The sequence below is a fragment of the Clinocottus analis genome, unplaced genomic scaffold, assembly GCF_023055335.1.
Source record: "Clinocottus analis isolate CAN_PGR_092001 unplaced genomic scaffold, fCliAna1.0.p SCAF_9, whole genome shotgun sequence".
Taxonomy (NCBI): Eukaryota; Metazoa; Chordata; class Actinopteri; order Perciformes; family Cottidae; genus Clinocottus; species Clinocottus analis.
Window position 1 is genome coordinate 13,123,975 of NW_027176251.1, and position 17,309 is coordinate 13,141,283.

The following is a 17,309-nucleotide window of genomic DNA, read 5'->3' on the forward strand; positions in this document are numbered from 1 at the left end:
AATTAACGGAGGACTGGGGTGCTGCTCCCCGGGCTTCCTACAGCACACACACTCCCACCGCTAAGGCTGATGATCAATGACCTCGCAGGGGTGAGTCACCATCTGTTCGCATGCTGCTATGGTACATTATATCCTCATGACTACACAAATAAAATGTCTTCTTTTTGTATCAGCGTATTGATTATTCTTTGCACCTGTATTATTGGGTTTTTATTTCTTATTAGTATTCTAACAGCGGGCCGTATTTGAATTCAGGCTAATTGCGGCGAAAGACGTCTTACAGTGCCCTAAAAATGAAAAAAATAATCATGTTAAGAAATAATTTAGGGCAGCTTATTTAACTTTTCCGCCAGAATGAGGTTATTATTTCTCTAACCATCATGCATGAGCACAATGCATAAGTTCAACTTAAAAAATGAAAGGAAACAATTTGACAAGATACATAATTGATCAACTGCACACGTTCAGGTCCTTGGGGGTAGTTATGGATTTGATTTTGCGCTTGTTTTCATTCGTCAAGTTACTCATAATTGTTTTAATCATCAAGAGGAGTAAGTCTTCAAAAACAAAGAGGTGGCCACAAATGTCCAATAAAAAGCTACCAGTCTGTTCACACAGGCTTTGTTATGTGGGCAGTGTGAACCGAAGCGAACCACATACATAAAGCCACCACAGTGGGTGCAAAGTTCATAATTCTGGCATTAATAATTAATTGACGACGCATTTTTTTTAAAACACATACAGCCTAAAGCTCTACGTACCCCCTTAGTGTCTGCTTTGGACTTGTCAGCAAACGCGTGTTGGTACTATGCGCTCATTACACTCATTGTGTCTTTTCCGAAAAATCCTTCGCTCATAAGAGACGGTTAGGTTCAGGCAACAAAACGACTTGAGTAGGTTTAGGAAAAGCGCTTGGTTGACTTTAACTGGACTGAGTCACGTGTCGATCAACTCACATGACAAAATGTCAATGTTTGCTTTAAGGTTAGCGAAGACGACGTGAACAGCGTCTCCTGATCAGTTATATTAAAATGTCAAGGTGTTCCTCTCTCTAACAGGTCTGTGTTTCTTCAGTAAACTTGGATGTAGGCCTCTTTGACTCTAAATAGCTCAGTAGAAAGGGCTGTGTTTAAGTCAGGTGTTCACGGGCCTGTTGAATGCATCAGCATCAACATTACAAGGACGGGCTAATGTTGCTTCAATTCATTTAATAAGAAAGTGATCTGACGCCGCAGACGTGACAGCAGAGACGGAGCAGAAACCAAGTCACGGTGTTACTGCTGCAGTGGGAGGGACTACCTATTGTTCCATCGATCCATTATTCCAAAATTTGTCCCATTCGATCATAGCCCATTGGTCCGACAGTCATGTATCCTGAAAAATATCCCATGATTCAGAATGCCCATGCCTACAAAAATACATCCTCTCCGTGCAACAAACTGAGGCACATGGTTAATCAGGCAACTTTCAGGTTTTTTGACCCACCTTTCGGCCTCTAATCACTCGTTTGTGCCTTTCATTACTCCTTCTGGACAGTTGTGACCAAACTTTAGCGGCCGACTGATGCGTGTTGTACCCATAACAACTGACAACAATTACCATTTTATTTTGTTCTCGTCAAGTCCCCCGGAGACAACAGAAAACAGTTCAATGTCTGTTCTGCTCTTGTTCTACTTCAATGTCTCTGCATTATCATCAACAGTGCTATCACCAACGGGCCCGCTGTCAAACCTCCAAAGGCTTGGAACGTAGCTAACAAGGCTAATGCCAGGATATATTTGAACATAAATGAAGTCTTATGGCCTTAGAGGAGATAAGTAGAAGAGGGAGAAAGAGCAAAGGCGATTGTCACGGAAATCCCGGTATGCGGCATCGCAGCGTTGAACCAGCGTCACGCCGTCCCATGGATCGCTAAAGCCTTTTAATCTTTCCAAGAAACAACAGACAACAACGCGCAATTCATCAAAAAGCTTCAAGGACAAAAAAAAATAAAAATACAACAGTGCTGACACGCAGAACTGAACACAGTAAAAAATGGCCTTCTCGTAGCTGGAATCAAAGCGCTACAAGAGGAACGTATTAGTATAAGAAGAGTAACAATCACTGAATTATTGATTTCCTCATTAGGACTTTTGTCAGGACCATTTAGCCACTTTATAAATGAGCTTTCATTAGGGTACTTGCAAGGTAGCCCAACTCACAGTTGATTTATAACGTGCAACATGGTCAATAGAAGAGGGATGGGAGCAGAGGGAGGTGGGAAGAGGCAGGAGGGCGACAGGGCCACGCTGAGAGGCTTTCCACAACAACACACCCCTACACCTTCCCCAGCATCATCATCGTCATCGTCATCCTAATCAGTCTGCAGGCTCAGTATTCAAACGCAAGAGAACACGTGAACACAGGCCCGAGCAATTTTGCAAACAAACAAATGAAGGTGGCCACTTTCAAAAGCATATTCAAAACAAGTGGTCGGAGAATGAAGATACAATAGAAGGAAAGTTCTGGATGCACAGACTTGTTGTTATTGCTGGGTTGAAGTTGGGGGCGGATGTGAAAAGGCGTGGATTCTCTCCAGGCGCCATAAGCTAGTTGACAGTTTCAAAGGAAAAAAAAAAGTGCAATTATCTCAAATGCAGTTTTCTACTTTATGAATGTGAGAAATGAGAAGAAAGCGAGACGGTTTGTGGTGGGGATACACATTTTGCAACTGTAGGAATCTCCAATGTTCAGTTGCATTGTGGGTAACAAAGGCATCAGAATGACAATATCTTGTTTTTTTTAAGGGTTTTTAGGTAACACAAAAATTAGAAAAGCTCTCGGTTTGTCCATTCTGGGCTACTAGAAACATTGCGGTGCAACATGGTGGACTCCATGAAGAGGACCTGCTCCCTCTGTGGATGAAGGCCTCATTCTAAAAACACTTAGTTTGAGGGGATTGTACACTAATGAAAACAGAGTTTTGATTATTACACTATTGTTACACATTAATACACACACGCTGTCACATTTCCCCTCAAATGTTACAGCGTGGCTACACCTCTGGGTTTTCCAAAGTATAGCAGAACCAAAGGACACTAAAGAGACACACTGCAGGAACAGATACAGTAAGAGACAACAGCTGACCATCCTGTCGATTCCCACCACTTAACCTAACAAGCGCTCCATGGCAACAAATCACCTCATGTCCCTGTTCATTAGGTAATTAGGAGCATCCCATCAGCTTGATCGGACTGCCGTTAGTTATCTGCCGACCGATGCTGAACACTGGACTTCTCTGACGGACTGACTGTGAGGAGCGTCTTCAACAGTGGCCAGCGTGTGCTTGTATGAATAGGAAGTCCACTTGAGTAGGATGATATTTTAAAAGGTAAAATACCAGGACTTTACTTTACGAGAAGTGCAATAGATGTGAACACAACGTGTGCATTTCCATAAACATCTTAGAGGTTCCTTTAATGTATTCAAATTGTGTTTTCAGTAGTAGGAGCGTAGCAGGTTCTAATCCTCTGAGTAGCCACAATAGGTCTCTGCTGTGATTGTAGCAGCAGTGTATCAATGCAAAGTGTACTGCAATAATAACTTTAGCGGTGTTCACGTGAGATCAGCTGTTGTAGTCACAGCTGGCGCACCGAAAGAAAAACAGAGGCTCAGGTTTCCAGCGCTGCTGAGGTGTCGTTTGTTTGCACAAAACAAATTGTGAAACAAAACTGAAAGAAGAGGACGTATACAAACCGTGTGGCCGAGAAAAAAGGAAAAAGAAGCGAGCGAGCAAGAGAAAGACAAATGCAGCTCAAGCGGCCTGAATCCAAACACCCCTGTTCGTCAACCCTGCACTGGTTGGTCACTTCGTATTAAAGGATGTCAGAGGCGATGAGCTTCACTGCGGCGCCGCCGCCCTGAGGCCACGAGCACCTTCAGATGCACTTTCCACCGGCCACACTGAACGCCGAGCGCAGAGCCATTGATTTTCTTCTCCTCTGACACTTAATCTAACCCGCGATGATCTACGACCTTATTTTCACACTAATTTCTTCTTGATCAGAGGTGATAAATATCGCATTGACATAACCAACTCTTTGTGCATTGCATCAATGCACTGTTTTGTTTAACATGACAACGCCCGGAGCGCTCCGACTCCGACTGGCAGTTTGAGAAATGACCCGAGTTGCATCGTGTTGCCTTCAGAGACGCAGCGAGCGGTTTGAAAAATGTATTTCTGTCGGTTGCACTGCAATGATTCCAAGCAGCTTTTTTTTGTTATACTGAAACTACAGACATTGGTATAAAATATCCAACATCTTTAGGCTCGAATTAGAGAACCTGACCTGATAAAATAACTAAGAAGTGAACTGATACGCTTGAAACTTCAGATGTGTTTTCTTTTACACATATTTTAGCTTTGCAAACTGAAGTGTTTCTCTTCCAGGCATTTGGTGGAAAAAAAATGCCTTTTTTTTCATCATCATGAATAAATACAGTGTGGTTTAACTCAACAATTAATACTTCCATTGGACAGATATGTTAAAAGTTGAATGTCAAAGCTTTTCCAGAAATATATTTCAACACATCTGTGTTGTTAACATGGCTGTTGAACAATTAAAAACAAGTACTGTAATGATATACAAATTTAAATGAAACAGAATCTCATCTGTGATACTGTGTGGGAACTGTTAAGACACCTGAAATTAACTTAACAAAGCCATGCTGTTAATTAATGATTTCATATTGTTTACAAGGCTTGGGGCGTTTATCGAAGGTCTGACACCTCGAGCAACACATCTGCAGGGGGAAACTTACTTCTACCCTGTTTTGTTTCTACAGTGAGTGTCGGTTATCACTCCCCTTTAGCTTTGAAGAGTCGCCTCCTGAAGCCGGTCGTTCATTCTCCCACCATTGCTCCACGTTGGAGCAGCACGTAGCATGAAGAGTGCGAAGGTAAATGCTTTAACAGTTTAGCATACTTGCTGTTTGCCCTCAACAAATGTGTCAAACTGATTTTCATGTTTATTTGTTGATATCTCTTTCTGAAATGCATCAGAGAAACCTCTAAAAGAACTTGCACTATTGGATTATAAGTCAAGGACCAGTGGTGTGGAAGAGTATGACTCTTAACATTTCACAGCTTCCATTCTTGACATTTTAAGTTAAATGTGATACATCTGACTTACCAATTAGCCATTTAGCTCGCGAACACATGTCATCGGTGCACCTTTTGTTTGGTTGCTCGTTCAGCGAGCCAAAGTACAACACAGAAGCTCAAAGTTCAGTCTGATTTACTCACTACAATCTCTCTAAACAATATCCTCTTTATGTCCAGCGGGCCAAAACCAAGGAGAGAGAAACTATCTTGCACCAGTTGTTTTCTGCCTCTCAAGTAATTTTCAGGCTTCTCCATCTTCTTGGTGGCGGTTGTTGGGGACATACCAGGCGGCCAACGACAAGTCTGAAGAGTGAAACCAATGCTGAAGTGCCTTGAAGTTATTTCGAGTGTCCACCAGGGGGCGACTATTCTGGTTGTATAGAAGTTCATGAGAAAATGACTCCTCCCTTTATTTATTCCCTGAGTAAACATTGTAAACATGAGTTTACGTCTCAAGTTAGAGACATAAACTAGACCTTTTCAGGTCTTATTCAATACAACGTGATGTTTATGTCGTAAATTATGATGCATTTGGAGTAAAATAGACCTTAAAGCAGGATATGCTTTAGGGAGGGGCTACAAGGCGAGACAAGATGGCAAAAGCCCAAATGCCAAACTCGAGCAATCAAGACAGTCCACAGAGAAATTGGTGACTACATCCACTTCTTATGAACAGTCTATTGTAAATGAAAACCTTAGAGAAAGATACAGTTTCTTTCTAAACCAAAACCAAACCTTTGACCTTGCAAATATTTTTTACATTAACTAATTTCATTGGCAAACACACAACTTTTAACCAGGAGCACAATGTTTGTGTCCCAAAATAACTGATTTTTGTGATGTTTAAGGGTTGTTCAAAAACAAATCTATTAAAAATGATCTTCTGTTCATCATTAAAAGGGTAAACCTGTAAATGAACCTTAATATTATTATTTTGTCCATATTGCTCAGCCCCTCTACTGTATGTATGTGTGTAATAAGCAGAGCCTTCACTTGAGTTTATGCGTGTGTGAGTGTGTGTGTGTGTGTGTGTGTGTCCGTGTGTGTGCGTGCGTGTGTGTGTGCGTGTAGGTGTGTGTGTTCCCACTGTGCTGAGGACAGGGCCACAGGTGAGATCCCTCTAAATTACACACAAGTGGTCATTAATTATAGATGACACTTTGGTCACATAAACGATTTCATCCTCAAATGAGGTCCGAGGGCGGCCGCTACTGAGGTCCACCATGCATGAGTGTGTGTGTGTGTGTGTTGCCCAAATGAGTGTGTGCACATGTGTAATTTAGAGCGCCGTCACCTGTGGCCTCGTTCCCAGCTCAGCAGGAAACACGCAGACACACACACACACATACACATTTACGTGCCGACACGCGCATTAGCATTAGGTGTGTCGGTGTGTGTGTGTGTGTGTCGGTGTGTGTGTGTGTGTGTGTTGGTGATTCCGGCGGCCCCCATCCAGCACATGGCAGGGCTTTGATGAACATACTCATTATGCTAAAGAGTGCTCCATGCCTGGGCTTCCCTGTGCCTTCGGGAAAGGTTAACTCAGGATGGTTACACAGCACAGCGAGAGCCTGTGGGCGCACGGGGGCAGAGCGGCTCTGGAGGAGCGTCGTGACGGTGTTAGATGTCTGGGGACCCGAAAATAGATCCGGGTACGCAGAGCAAATATCATGGGAACATCAAGGCGCCGTGATTGATGATGCCGCAAAATAAACAAACATCGCAGGTGAAGTCACGGCGGCTTTCACGCTTCAGCCGAAACGTCCCAAAATCAGAGCGCTTTCCCCTCGCGGATCTCACATGAATTTGCATCATCGCAACGTAATTTGCACGCTTGCACAGGAGACAGTCAGGATTTGAATGTTACCGTTGTTAAAAATGATCAACGTATACGATTGATAGGACACAGAATGTAGCCCCAATATTAATTTGCAGAGAATACCTTTGGGTTCAAAACTTTCAATTAAAGACGTGGCTATTAATATCATAACATGTTTTTGTTTGCTGCTCCTCCATATTTAACAACCTCTACATTTGTTTTTAGTGTTGTATCTAGAGATACTAACATTTCAACATCCAAGCAGGCGCATATTTGGATAATATTAGCAGATTTATTAAGGTTTTGGTCTGAAAAATGAATCTGGAGCACAAGTTATTCTAGTCTACTCTATGAATTACATCCTCATTGGATGATTCCACACCTCACTCATTATTATCTTATTCACCACAATATTTCTCTAACTCTCTTTCTTTCATGAAGCTGTATGGCTTCTGTCACACAGACAGTAAACATGGGGAGAGTCCACATAGGTTAACAAAGGTCGACATAAGCAGGGTCGATGTAGATACCACCTATGCACCATCACCATTCGGCTCCATGGCCTCCATCTTTCCCCAACTTTAACCACACCATGGGATTTTTAAACGTTGCCGATGGACTTAGAATGAATTTGGAGTGCATTGCGACGGAGTTTGCAGAATAGTCCAACGTCAATGTTCTCATCTGGTAAAAGGGTTGCTTAAATTCATCATGTTGCTGTTGTGCCACTGCTGGGCAGAAAGCTATCAAACTATGCTGGAGGTTGATACGAGCACTCGGCCTCAAACCTTTGGTTTAAGGCGCACAATGCCTTAAGAGCAATGGCAAGTACAACAACCAAACCAGAATTGTTCACAATAACATAGAAAACGGTAAAATTGCATGTCATACACGACAAAGAGTGGGTCAAATTAGTAAGTAAAGTAAAATAAAATTCAAGCATAAATGTCTAAAACAAGCAATTAATGTCTAAATGTATGCAACCCCGCCCTCCTCATCCCGTTTGGGACCGTTTGGAGACGGAGATCAACCGTCTCCAAACGGTCCCACGCTCCGAGTGCCAACGACCCAAACTGGCACTGCACTGGTCCTTATAAACCAGCGCTCAATATAAACCAGACCTACACACATGAAAGAAAGTAAAATTGCCATGATTTTGCACAATAGCTCATAATGCAATGCATAATCCATCCTACATTGACGTCTTTAAAAAAAAAATATTTTACCGCAAATCATCCTCACGATATTAGATATGAGTTACAGTGAGTAAAAATAACCAACCCCAAAAACGTGGATGTGGGCAGAAATTTGAAGTGGCATCTATGTTAAAACTGGTCAATGCAGTAACTTAACATTAGAGGGCAAATAACAGATGCAAGTATATGACACTGTATAACAGCGCAAAGTTCTCTCTCTCTCTCTCTCTCTCTCTCTCTCTCTCTCTCTCTCTCTCTCTCTCTCTCTCTCTCTCTCTCCTCCCTTGTTTCTCTCACTTTCTGTCTCTTTCCCCTTGGAGTCAGAGATTAGTGTGTAATTACATGGGAGATCAGCAAAAAAAGGGGATGAAAAAAGGGAGTAGTATATTTTAACAAGGCGGCGGAGGAGGAGTGACGGCGGGGGAGGAGGTGGCGCAGCCCTCGTCACGGGCCGACTGATTGTCTGCTTTTAATCCTCAACCTCATTATCACCTCCAGGTCCGGCAGTGGCAGTAAATGAATCTATCTACCGAGTGTCAAATCTTCACACCTTCGCCCTGGTAATCACCCCAAGGTGCAAATACAGAAGATGGATAGAACAAGAGAAAGGAAGAGGGGGGAGATATGACCCGCACATTTCATCAACAAAATCCCCTCATTTCATATTTAACAAAAGCGACGTGATGTTGTTTGGCTGGTAATTAAAGCTTATTAAATATTCATTTCAAAGGTCAAACTGGTGACAAAATGTATAGATTTGGTACATATGAGAAGTGAAGAGCCGTTAAAAACCCAATAATTACAAATTTGACATTTTGCTTTTTCCAAGTTCTGAAATCTTACATGTTTAGAAACCTATTTATTTTGACTTTGAACTCTACATGACAGCAATAAACATACGCATTTTTAATCCATGGAAAAGATGCTCAGATGGTTTTTTTTCAATATATATATTGAAATTCATTTTAAGAAAGAGATCTTCTATTTTCTAGTAATCTCTTCATCCAACAGGGGTCATTAAAATAATTGTACGGTGCAGAGATTGGCAGAGTTCGGCGGATCTCTCTAGGGCTGGAAAGCGTGTACAATGTTGATTATTTATCCTGACATTAATTAAATGTAAGAATCCTAACTAAAATACATAATCATTTAAAAAAAAAAAACATTTTGTACTAGTTAGTTTCCCTTCCCATCGTCACCTTAGAAAATAAACCCCTGAAAATACTACCACTTTGTCTTTAAAAATTAAATACAAAAATTTGACGTTCCAAAATATATGATAAGATTAACCTGGTATCCTGTCCATTAGTTAAGTTCTCCATCCGTAAAGGGAGCAGGGGAGGTTGAGCAACTGTTAAAAAGCTGTTCAATATCATTTAACTGGTGTAAACTCAAGTGTGTTTCTTTGTGACAAGATAATAAAATACAGTATAATGCTACAATTTGTTAACTGAATATATTACATTTTTCACTTTTAATCTCATTGAAAACTTGTTTTTCATTATTTTTATGCTACGTTGTTGATTTGATTTCCATATTTTTGCAAATCTGATTTGCAAAGTGGTATTATGATTTTTAGTATCGCCACCATTGTTGTTTTATTAATATTTGTTAAGGCTCTATCTAGTGGCGTGTTATGGAATAGATTAAATATCAGTGTTACTTATTTTTTGGACTGAAAGCTTCTAGTACACGTTTTTGTAAAGGTGGGTTTCATGGAGCTTGAGTGTTGACAAAACCTCATCGAAATATTATTCCATTCATTCCTTCCAAAAAAAATACTTATTGCAGATACAAGTGAAGTAAAACCTCCATTGTCACTGAAGTTCCTCAGATTGAGCTTCGAGCTGGAGGAAAACGACCGCAATACGCTTCCTCTGGACACGAGCCCTTTGGACAAATCCAACAAAATCCATGCTACCTTGAAAAACTATAATCATGCATTATTGAATTGGCAAAGGATAGTGTGTAATAGAGAGATCCTAAACCCATTCCCCTCCCTGAATTATTAATTGAATTCAAATAACAGACGGAATCATTTTCTTAAAATATCTAATTCATTTTTCACAAAAGGCTGAAAACGGAGGGTAAAACAACAGAGATGCAGCCGCGTGTGTGTGTATGTGTGTGTGTGTGTGTGTGTGTGTGTGTGTGTGGTTCTGGAAAGAGCCGGACAAACAATATTAAAGCACGAAAAAATGGTGACGAACAATAACAAGACGAAGACTACCCAACATCCTCTTGGTTTGAATCTGAAAATCCTGAGTCAATATCTTTACAGTAGGCCCCTCGCTCGTATCGGTAACCATTATATGACTGAAACCCCCCTCCGCTTCCCTTTTGGACCATTTCAGCCGGCATATCGGCATGATCTAGCAACAAGCAGCGAGAGGGATAGTTGGCTAAACGTTGTACTAAGACCCGGGTAAAATACGATAATGAGTACAAATGGGATTATTAGTAGGCCGTGTGTCATCAGTCTGACTGATCCGAGATGTCAAACTAGCCAAGCAAATTCAATTAGGCCTGCAATTACTCCCTGGCACTAGTGAAGACGTATGTGGGGGCGGGGCGGGGGACTTTGAATATTGATGGAAAAATAGATGCCACAGTTGTTCATCTCCAAAGGTGAGCGCATCGCCTCGAGGTAATCACAAATGCTAAATAAAAAGATGGTCCACGCTGCGCTCCGGCGAGGTCTGCAGGTTTGTTTGTTTTAGAAAAATAGAGACGTATGTCCGTCACGGCTTTAGTTTAAAAATATAAAAAGGAGGGAACATTCATGTCATTAAGCCTGAGGACCTTAAACGTGGCTTTTATAAGGACGAAATCAGCCATAAAGGAACGATTTTAGATTCAGGAGGCCACTTTGGTCTGCTGAAAATGTTTGAAATTATCTCAGTGTCTCAACAAAAATGATTGAGGAATGACTGTAATGTTCCCCTGCTACTCAAAAACTGCAGGTTTTATTTAAATCAAAAACAAGTGCAGCGAGAATAATGGTGTCAAAAAAAGTCATTGGACACTGCTCTGAAAATACTATTTCCTCATGAGCGTATGTGTTACCAATAATGGGAAAATCAGTAGGTTTATCAAGACATTACCTTTTCTGTACTGACAAAAAAAGAAAAAGCAAACATACCTGCTGTTGAACTTCTCAGGATGCTTCTCCCTCATAACATGGAAACGATGCGCAATGGAGGCATCCTGAAAGGCAGAAACACATTACCGTAAAAGTCGGTTACAAGCCGCTCCTAGCTTTGGTGGGTGTCCTCGCTGTAGCAAGCTAGCGCTGCTGCTAGCTCCCCGCTGCTGTTGCCATTGCCCGCGTTCCTGCAGCCCGTGTTGGGCGCTGATCTGGGCCTGGTCCCGCACGCGGGTAGCTAGCACAAAGCTTGCAGCTAGCGCATGGAGCTAGCGGAGACACCTACTGAAGCTAGTAGCGGCTTGTAACCCGACTTGTATGGTACTTTAGTTCAAGTGGTTCCCTCCTACTCTTCGGCCTCCTCGCCGTAATTAATCAAACTACACCCATTAAGGAGCTCCTGTTGCAGCTCCACAGTGCGCAGTTTAAATGGACATCATGCTAACATGTAAAGTTACTCAACTATTTGCCTTCACATTCAAAGAATCTTCTTCCTCATTAACCAACTTCACCAACGTCTCCAACAGAGCATTTGCACCTTGCGTGTCCCTCGTGTGCGTTTCGATAGGATACAAGAAACTGTGTGCGGGAGGTGGCAGCATGGTTGAACCTGGGCTGGAGAGGTATTGACAGAAAGCCTGATGAACAGCACGCTGTCTCCACACAGGCTAATTAATTAAACACATTGTGAGTAATCACAGCTCCCAGCCAACCTACAGGGTGCTGCCGACACCACAGCAACCAAGTTGTTTCTCCCCCCTTGCTCCATCTCTCCCCTACTCTCTCATACATATATATATATATACACACATATACACATATACAGTATATACATGTCACTCTCGACCTTCCTCTCACTCTTTCTGACTCCGCCTCCCCCTCGCTGTGTGCCCTGGGGCATAAAGGGCAGGCTCAGTGCAGTTCTCGGTGTTACAGTGATACAGTTCATGTTACATGTGTTAGTGTGGTGTGACTGAGAGACACCATCTCCGTCTGGTAAGACTGTTATGTGGTATTTCAGTGTTAACAGGATAAACAACCAAGCCGCCAGAAGGAAACTGTATTGTTAAAAAGTCTCAATAACCACGCCTAACTGTGATGTCACAATGTCCTGGAGGACGGTAACGTACATCAGAAGTTAAACTGCTGGAGCTCAATCGAGACAAGATTTCGTGAAGGTGTTGAGTTACTCTTTGAGGAAAGGTCACTTAAATTTGCTTCTTTCTGCCATCTCAAGTAAAAGCAAAGCATTGTTAATTAGCTTCACGGGTTTAGAAAAATTCCCTAATTTCAGACGCTAAGTAATGAATTAAAAGGTCCAATGTGTAGGTTTTACTGGCATCTAGTCCTGAGGTTGCAAATTGCATCCAACTAAATACCACTCTGTTTATTCCTCCCTCTCCACTTGTGTCCTTCAGGTAACGCAAAAAAAAAAGAAAGCCAGTGTTTGTTTTAGCGATTCTTCGCTTCTTTAGAAAGCGTGACGATGACCCGTTCCTTATGGAGATATGAAGGGCTCATTCTAAGCAAAAAGAAACACAGAAATTCTTAGTTTCAAGGTGATTAAAAACATGGTTATGGATATTATATATAAATCCCCCTCGCCCCACAGTGTACCTTTAAAAACCCTTTTATCTGACAAATTCAACATGAAATCGTAACGCAGCCATCGAGATAATGAGAGCATCTAATGTATTACAATGTGTTAATGCAACAACGTCTTGTGTGCATATTTACGTTCAACTAAACTACACTCAATCACAGTTTGAGTATCAACTTTGGGGTTAACGTTGTGAAGTAAAACAAAAACAAAAAATGCTTCAAATCTTTTTGAAAGGTTCAGTGTTGAACATCACGGTTTGGTTTGAAACAAAATGTGTTGCTCTGGAAACATAATTCACAATGCAGTTTCCTTGTATGGGAACATATTGGGACAGGGCTGTTAATAATGTTGAGACATATTAGTTGTGCACCATAGTTATCAAGTGGCAAGAATGTAATAGTTAACTAGTGAACTAACTAAAAGCACGTGCAGCAGGTCATCGGTCCTTTTTATTAAAAACACCACATCAGTATAACATGAATAAGTAGGCAGAGGACCCGGCCAACAGATTGGGAAGTCTGAGTCTGTAATGAAGTACAGAGGGACACTGAAATTTCCTTTAATTTACACTTCTAAGTCAGGCGTCAGCAGAAAAACGCTGGCAAGGCCTTTGTGAAGAAAAAGTCTCAAACTCTGAGAAGAAACTTCTCAGGAAGGAGAGAGAGAAAGTTGGTGTAAACTTTTTAGGCTCGTCCCCCTCCCCCTCCTTCACTAAAGCAAATCCGTTTTGACCCACTCAATTTTGAGTGGCACTACACTACAGGGAAGACCCCCTGCTAGCGCTCTGTACAGAAATTTAGGAGAAGCCAAAAGAGGTAAAAAGAAAAAAATCAATGGAGCTTCTCTTGATGTCTCTTCAAGACGCTTTAAGCTGAAGACCAAAAGAATTCTTCAAGATCCCCGCAGACTCACCTCACGCTTCCAGCGCCAGCCAGAAAGGCCAGATGATGGATATATCTGAGAGACAGTAACTTGATTTTCTTACAAACAGGACAATAGCTGCAAACAAGAGAGCAAAAGCGAGGAGTGGTTGTCTCCCCTTTGGTTTGGGGTCTATTATCTGAGATCTGTACAAGTGGAGCTGCGGCTTTCGCAACAGTAAACAGCGATTTCAAGCAGCCAGCAGCGGGTGAAGGCCTTTGTCCTTCTCCAGCGATGCGGCGTTCAGGTGCTCGAAGTGGTGAAACTTTTTAAGTGAACCGGCTCATGTTGCTCAAAATCAACATCACAAAGAATATTTTCAGATTCTTTTTTTCCAATAAGGATATTTATGAGAAAATGACTTAAAATTATACAATTGAATAACTAAAAACATTAATGAAACCTATTTGATACATTATGGGGGGAAAATAAATAATTATAAATAGAAAATGTCAAAAGATATAACTGTGAGCAATAAAAATAACTTTTAACGGCTGCATGATAACATTATTTTCACCTGCAGTGTTTTAACGTCTCACCTTTCTGCAGTAAGGTGCACTGTGACGATAAGGTGAAGTTACAGGTGCAGACCTGACACAATGTTTTGTTCATACGAGAAAATTGTTAATTGACAAGTTCCCTCTCGAGATATTGATCTACCTTTGTCTAATCAGACCAATTTGTTAAATTAGAACTGGGGGAAATTACTTTACTGTGGTAATTTTGCCCCAATTTAGTTTGAGAAGTTGCTGCTTTTAGTAATTTGGTCCTCAAAGTAAAACAAAATATAGTGAGAGAGAGAAAGCAGTCCCAGCACGAGGCCCCTTCAGGTGTTTTGGAGCTTTTTGATCAAATCACACGATGTTCAAATGATCATTTCTCTCAGCGCTGGAACCACTTTCTCGACTTTTAATGTTGGCATAAAAGATCAGGTTAAAAAATGTACTCTCAAGAATCTGCTGAAGAAGATCATTTGATATAACTGAGAGCTCCAGAACAGCAACTGAAGGGGTTTACAAGGCTGAGAATAAACTTTGAATCTTTTTAGCCAACATAGATAAAACAAACAAAAACATTTTAACAACTCCACAACTCTATCTACTGATGAAGACCATGTATCGCCAATACATTTCATTCCTAGTCAAAACATTTCCAAAGCTTTTCATTTTTAACATTTTAAATAGTTTTCTTCTTTTTTTAAATACATATAATCACTTTACAAAGACTTCAATTCTTTATGTCAAAGGCATTAAAAAACTTCAGATGAATCATCTGACGCCTTGTTTTCAAATAAATAAATACGAGAAGCCGTACAACCTAAATAGAGTCCGTCGCAGCATCAACACACGTCAGACACATTCCCATCTTCCTGACCCCGTCGTCATCGCTCTCTCTCCCCCTAGCTGCCCTCAAATAATTACCAATGTAAAAATCTGGCACCCAAATTAATACAGGACATGTGTAATGTCCTCTCATAGCTCAAAGTTTAGTCCAATTATGAGTGGGCCCCAGCGGTTTGATGTGCCTTTCACTGCGGGGGAGAGTAATGGCTTTGACAGGAGCGCCAGGGTCATTAGGGCGACTGACTGCATTATGGTAGTGGAGCGCGCTCAGTGATTAGTTCTGTCTCTCACCCCTGGCCCTGATTGAGATCATTACACTTCACGTCACTTCCACATCCTCCCAAAGGGATGGCGGCCATTAATTCTCAATCCAACTGGGCCATGGCAGAAGGTTAGGTTGGAAGAATTTACCCCCCCCCCTTCCCACCTCCCAAAAAAAAGGATGGTTCATTCACCTGAGTTCTTGGATTGAAATGACTTGAAATGAAATGAGTTTCCGTTTGCTGGTGATTAGAGAGGAATGAGAGCAATCAGACAAATAGAAAGATAGAAGTCATCTTTAAATGGCTTCAGATCCGAGCGCACATCGGTGGCGACGCTCTTGCTGATCTCTTGGTTTTGTCGACGGCGTCATTACAGAAACAATCTACTCTCCATCTGCATAATCTCTAAAGGTAATTACTAGCTTGACTTGTCGCGTAATCTTTATTGTAATTTTAGGTGTTTTTTGTTGCAACGGAAAGCTAAAAAAAAAAAATTGATGCAAAAAAGAAATGTGACAAGAAATATTATATCACACTCAAATCCATAGAGAGCTCAAAGTCTTCTTAATCCCCCACGAAACAACTTCATTTGACATCGTCACGCCCGCTGGGTGCTAATCCCGCTAACAGAGCAGAGACAATAGGGCTTATAATGACTTCTTGAACCCGCCAGGCCAAAGCTGCTTTCAGCTAGAAGGAATCAAGCGCTCCCATTAAAGCAGGAAAAAGTACTGGTATTTCTACGGTATTGTAGCTTTAGTTAACTGTATGAATTTTATCAAAAGTGGTATTAAAATTCCACGTCTGGGGAGAACATTTTCCTCCTAAAGACAATACTGAGTAACGTCGATGCGTCCTTACTTTGCTTTTCCTAAAGACTCCTCCGGAAGAGTTTTTCTTTGAATCTGTACCATCATGTAACTCCTCCTCTAACTCAAACTATAAGACTTTTATTTCACTCTGTCGGTTTGCTTCTTTATTAATTATCACACTTTCTGGTTATCTCCAGGTCCAGTAACTTTTTTTGAGGGGGGCATGTTCAGGCTCCAAAGCGTCGTCCTGACCCCCGGGACACGTGAGGAGGTTTGTCTGGTTGTACGGAGACTTTACGGAGCTTCCCTAAATGTCAACACCAGCACAGCTGCAGATACGTGGTTTCCACTGGACAGGAAGAAACTGAAGCTGTCAGACAAACAAAAACCTGTAATATTTACCTCACAGATGTAGTGGAGTGGAAATGTGAAATTGTACTTAAATAGTTTAAAAGTTGAGTAAAGTTACTCGTATTAAAATTTGCAAACAGACAGTTCTAAATATTAGAGATCAGCAAGAGGTGAAAAATATTTCCAAATATTGCAAATAAATGCTGATTTTCTACAATCTATTCTTTAGTTTTTATACTTTTACACTTTTTGTTGGACTTTTTCTCAAATATCCGGAAATCTAAATTTTTCTGCAGGTTTTTCGACTCACCTTGCTTCCTAAACACACTCATGTTGTGTGTTTTAACAATGCTGTATAAATAAGGCTGACAGCGTATCGTCATTCAACGCTTCTCGTAACATCATACGGGAAAATAATTTATTGTGGCTTTTCCAACGAAAGCTTGCGAACACGTGTCACTTTCCACTTTTTCCAAATATACATCCAGCCTCACGGGAAACAACTCAGTTAGGTTTAGGCAACAAACATACTTTGATTTGGCTAGAATAACAAAAGGAAGTGACCAGCCTGAATACATCTATGTAGGGAAATACTGTTTGAAACATGTTCTTTTAACATATTTACCAGCAAATGAATGCACTCGAACATCAGCCTGCTGCGAGATTTATATCCCACTGTACCCACTTAGCCCGGCATGTAGACAGATGACAGC

The 17,309-nt window shown here is 41.3% G+C and overlaps 1 protein-coding gene across 3 annotated transcripts in view; it reads right to left on the bottom strand.

Moving 5' to 3' along the window:
* The window catches only part of dgkb (diacylglycerol kinase, beta), a 64,757-nt gene that overhangs the window by 12,745 nt on the left and 34,703 nt on the right, over positions 1-17,309 (bottom strand). For all 3 annotated transcript variants that reach the window (XM_068569805.1, XM_068569804.1, XM_068569806.1), the window contains one exon: positions 11,301-11,365. In XM_068569805.1, the coding sequence (XP_068425906.1) occupies positions 11,301-11,365 (65 nt within the window). The remainder of the gene's footprint in view (positions 1-11,300; positions 11,366-17,309) is intronic.